The following is a 4,844-nucleotide window of genomic DNA, read 5'->3' as shown; positions in this document are numbered from 1 at the left end:
TTTTCTGAACTGAAACATTTTGTTACTTAGATTTTACTTTACATTTTAAAGAATGTAACTAGATTAAATGAAAATTGTTAACTCACCTTTGTATTTGGTCGGAAGATAATAGAATTGTTTTCATCGTATTCTAGACTGTTAACAGAATATTAAAAAATTATTATTAATACCTTCATAAAACACATGTACATATGGGAGTAATAATCAATCTGTGCCTCCCAGGTCAGATTAAATGACACCAATGACATTTTTTGTCTATCTGTAAGGCGGATGATATTCTCCACACATCCATACTAGGTTTAGAGGATCCCTACTGTTGGACTCCCACAAAAATTAGGCAAGGGATTTTTTAAAGGGTTGTTTTAGGAAAGAAACTGTTAAAATTATTACCGGATAATCATTTCAGCAAAAACAGTAACAAATGCCTAAGCTAAACCTTTAACGGCTCTGAGCAATAACAACCTGTTTCAAAATTCACAAATGAGTTACTCTACATGAAAAGAGCATGACAAATATTTGGTACATGTATAAAATGGAGGCTGTTGGGATTGTAGGCAAATTCTTCAAACTACTGGTCACCAAAGTCACCCAACAGAAAAAGAGACCACTAGTGCACTCAGCAACCAGCAGAAAGGGCACAACCATCCATGATTTTATACCAAAAGTCAGGTTTTGCACATAAATTCAGTGGTGTGTAAATCTAGATCTACTAAGTGTAATGAAAGAGTTTTCACCAAAGGTCAGATGCTTAGATTGTTAAAATTAGAATTTTATAATTAGGAAAAAACTAATAACACCTACCTTCCAAGTCTGTCAAATACAGTGGCACTTGGCTTGCTGATATTGTTACAGAAAAAGTCCAAATGAAACGTATGTGGTGAGGTTTCCCTATAAAAAGGAAGAACAAAAAATGAAGAACACTTTTTAATAAACAACAGTTGTTCCAAGTTAAATTTAGCAACCAGAATTAAACTTGTAACAAATGCAATGGTAGATGAAGGTTTCAAGATGATTTGTTCTGAGGAAACATCTATAAAATATATAAATGTGCTGCAACAACGAAAACTACAGTTCCCTACCAAAGGATGGCCAGTGTTCATGCTGCAACAACTGCAAATGTTAACAACAGAATATTGAAAGTTAAGACATCATGCAGGTGAGCCTTTTTGAATAACCCAGGTAACAGGTTGCAGTCTACAATGGATTTACAAACAGTATACATCTGCAATGATTTATACTACATGGGACAAAAATCTATGTATGGAGGAAAAACTAACAACAACTGACAAGGCTGTGAAATAGAAGTAAGGAGGATGGCAAAGGAACTTCCAATTCCAAATGCATTTAAACAATACAGTTCACATTTTCTATGCAAAATCCCCAGTATTACTCATAGTGCTGCTAATATTACACAGTATTTTTTATATAGACCGATACATTACGTAGAGCTTTACTAAGTCCATAGCCATGTCCCTAACTGTCCCTCAATGGGGCGAACATCTAACGTTCCTACTAAAGTCATATGTTAATGTCTTTATGTTTGTTAATCTTTAATACAGTCTAAGGTTATTTTTGGGGGGAAGCATATTAACCTAACTGCATGTTTTTGGAATGTGGGAAGAAAACCCACGCAAACACGGGGACAACCTGCAAACTCCATGCAGATAGTATCCTGAGTTTTGAACCTGAGATCTAGAGCTGCAAAGGTCAGAGTGCTAAACTCTGAGCCTCTGCCCTGTTATGGGCTTTGCGTTTCCTTTAATACTTTATTATCCGTGCCGTGCCATACCATGCTATATACACAATGCAGAAGAGGTAAGCAAAAGTAAATTTAAAAGAAATCTCTGACTTTAACCCAATCTGTATCATTCACCAAAACAATAAAGCAAAATCAGAGCAAAAAATAAAATCAGCAATTGCAACCTCCACATTTGCAGGACAAGAGACTAAGCAATACGAAATTTTTATTTCATTGTTTTCATAGAATGTCTGAACTCACCCATAGGCCCGGCTGTCTGGCAGGCTGCTGTGAGCTCTAACCCCTGGTGGAATAACTCGAACCTCAGTAATGTAGACGACACATGGAAATCGGACCACATCAACATTGCTGCCTTGCTGCAAACACAAATACAGAAGCATAATATATTATGTTTCATAAAACAAAATGCAAGATTCAGGCCCGGAGACATTTTAACACATCATTAAACACAGGTATGGAGGTACTTTTATATTAACACAAATATACACGGAAAGTGCTCTTTACAAGCAATTTTTGGATTTATTTTTTAATTTGCTGGGGTGACATAATTCCCACGCAGGAGTTTATTCAGTGCAGTCACATCGGAAGCCGGGATGTGCTAGGCACCCCAGCAACTACCGGGGAACTGCATATGCACAGCTGGGCGATTTTTAACAGTTGAAGAAAGTGATTAGGCAGGTGACTATATTTACCTACAGAAGGGACATCAGCTGTCCCTTTCAGCAATAAAGCCCTGGCTGGTGGACTTTAGTTCTGTTTTAGGATAATTTGGCTTATTTCATTTTTGCTAGCAAATGGAGTTTCCATTTTATTGACCACAAATTTGTTTTTAATGTGAACGGCAATGGTTGCTCAGATCCTTCATCAGCTTTATCCTCAATAAAAAAATCTCTTCCTAAACTATTCAGACATTTAGAGTGATCTGTGCTGCATGTTTGCTGCATTTTGGCAAGGTTTTATGTTACATTTTCCACAATGACACTCCAAATTTTCTCATTGTGAATGTATATATAGTATATTCTAGATCAGTTTTCTCAACCAGGGTTCGTCAAGGAGAGATAAGGGGTCCTTGAGCAATGAGCAGTATGTGCCCCGCGGGTCAGATAATCAGGTAATTGTCACCTATTATTATTTTGGCTATTTGTAAGGGAGCACTTTAAAACAGATGACGTACATTACAAGCCGATTCTAGAATCCCTGTACAGTCCCACTTAACAACTATGTATTTAGAGGTCTTTTCTTTACAACCTGTCCAACTTATATCTGTTCAGATAGACTCTCATGCATGCTACAGGGTAGATAGTAATTCTAAAGTGGGTTAAACATTTATTGTACTATAGGTCTAATTTAAAGTGGAAATAGTTTTAAGTTTGTATGATCAGGCAAGTCATTATTTCAGAAAGAGACAGGCGATGCCCCTTTTGCAATAATGCGTCTTACCTGCCTGACTGCTCTGGGTTCCTCAGCATCAAAGCTGTGTTGCAGATGCAGCATTAAAGCAGAACTAAACTCAAAATAAAACAAAACACACTTCCCTTTAATGCCGCAGATCCATTGGGAGGTTTCTTCGTTTAGGTCCCACGTCGTTCTGGTATCCTTTGGCCCGGCGCAGATAAGTGCCAGGCGCCAACATCTTTTTACGAGTTCTTCTTCCTACACCACCTGATCCCACACTGCGCATGCGCGTAATCGGTTGATATAGATGGGGAAAAAGATTGCCGATTTCACCATGCATTCTCCCAATAAAGAAATGGATCCTTCTGCACATGCTTGATCTCGGGCATGCGCAAAAGGAGCAGCCAGGTCCGCTTTAACTTTGGTTGCACAAGATACCCAGGAGTCCCTGTTTCCCCTGCATATTCTGGTGATGAATGAACTCCAGTGCACAAGTGTACATCATCCCGGCACAGCTAATCAGTATGAGTAAAAGAGAGAAAGCTGAGCTCTAAGCAGCATGCAATAGTATAATAGAAATGTCTGGCATAGGAAGAAAAAAAGACAGCCAATGACAGCGCCCAGAACCCCAAAGTTTATTTGCGTGTATTGGTCTACAATATTCAGATTTATGAATGCGATAAAGATCGATATGTGAATATCCATGGTAACCATGACAACTACAACTGATGTGTAACTGAGACTTACCACTAATCTGATTGGTTGATAAGAGATGCTTTATTATTCATAGTTGTTTTATAATACATTACTAAATAAATATAATTCCCTAATAGGATGGTTATACAGTCCCTGTTTACATCATTATATGGAGGGGGAAGTTGTACATGGAGGGGCAGCCTTGTCAGAATGTCCAGGCCTGCGGCCCTTATCATCTGATCCGCACACTGTGGTACGAACATTCCTTTAGTGACTCATGTCTCGCATTTATAATCCCTCTGAAGCACCCGAATCACCGCCCTGCACCAGGTTTTCTCTTACCTCTGTGTTTTGGTGTTTAAAGGTATCCAAAAATAAGAGCTCCATTGCGGTCTCACCCGCCATGTTTGGTGTGGGCGGGCAGGTGAGTGGGCGTGACTTCCGGTCTATAGGAATCAAATCCGGTATAGCGCGGCGAGTAAGATAATACAATTTTGGATTCTACGGTGGCCTTTTTTTTTGTCGCTGTTAGTGTCGCTGTTTGAACAAAATCGGCGCCATGTTTTGGGCAGGATACTGAATACAAAGCATGAAGTACAATTATTTTTATGGATTTACGATATACTTATGGGAAAAGCACAAATGTGTATTAAAGTGAAAATGAAAATATTGAGAGTTAGAAAAAAGTCCAGCTAATCTTTTCTTTCCAGTGACCCCACCAACACCATTTATAATATTAATATTATTATCATTATTATTAATAATAATAATAATAATATTAATAATAAACAGGATTTATATAGTGCCAACATATCACAGAGAGCTGTAGCGCTGTACCCATTCTATCCTGCATTAAATATTGAGCCTAATAAGGGCCATTTCAGAACTGCAGCATTCTATCTTCCATTCTCATGTGAATGGAAATGAACAAAATCATGTCAAAACAATAAATTACATTAAAAAAAAAAAATATTAAATTTAGTAATAAACTTTG

The 4,844-nt window shown here is 37.8% G+C and overlaps 1 protein-coding gene across 2 annotated transcripts in view; it reads right to left on the bottom strand.

Annotated features, from left to right (window-relative positions):
* VIRMA (vir like m6A methyltransferase associated) overlaps positions 1-4,303 on the bottom strand; it is a 25,557-nt gene extending 21,254 nt beyond the window's left edge. Inside the window, exons 1-4 of one of the 2 annotated variants that reach the window (XM_072410902.1) lie at positions 4,193-4,303; positions 2,000-2,115; positions 802-888; positions 87-135 (exon numbers count right to left, since the gene is read on the bottom strand). In XM_072410902.1, the coding sequence (XP_072267003.1) occupies positions 87-135; positions 802-888; positions 2,000-2,115; positions 4,193-4,255 (315 nt within the window). In that variant the 5' untranslated portion in view covers positions 4,256-4,303. The remainder of the gene's footprint in view (positions 1-86; positions 136-801; positions 889-1,999; positions 2,116-4,192) is intronic. The other variant, XM_072410901.1, reaches the window with a different exon arrangement.
* Between the last annotated feature and the right edge of the window lie 541 nt (positions 4,304-4,844).

This window comes from Pyxicephalus adspersus, chromosome 5, assembly GCF_032062135.1.
Source record: "Pyxicephalus adspersus chromosome 5, UCB_Pads_2.0, whole genome shotgun sequence".
In the NCBI taxonomy this organism is placed as follows: Eukaryota; Metazoa; Chordata; class Amphibia; order Anura; family Pyxicephalidae; genus Pyxicephalus; species Pyxicephalus adspersus.
Note: the sequence above shows the minus strand (reverse complement) of the source record. Positions and strands in the feature narration are given on the sequence as shown.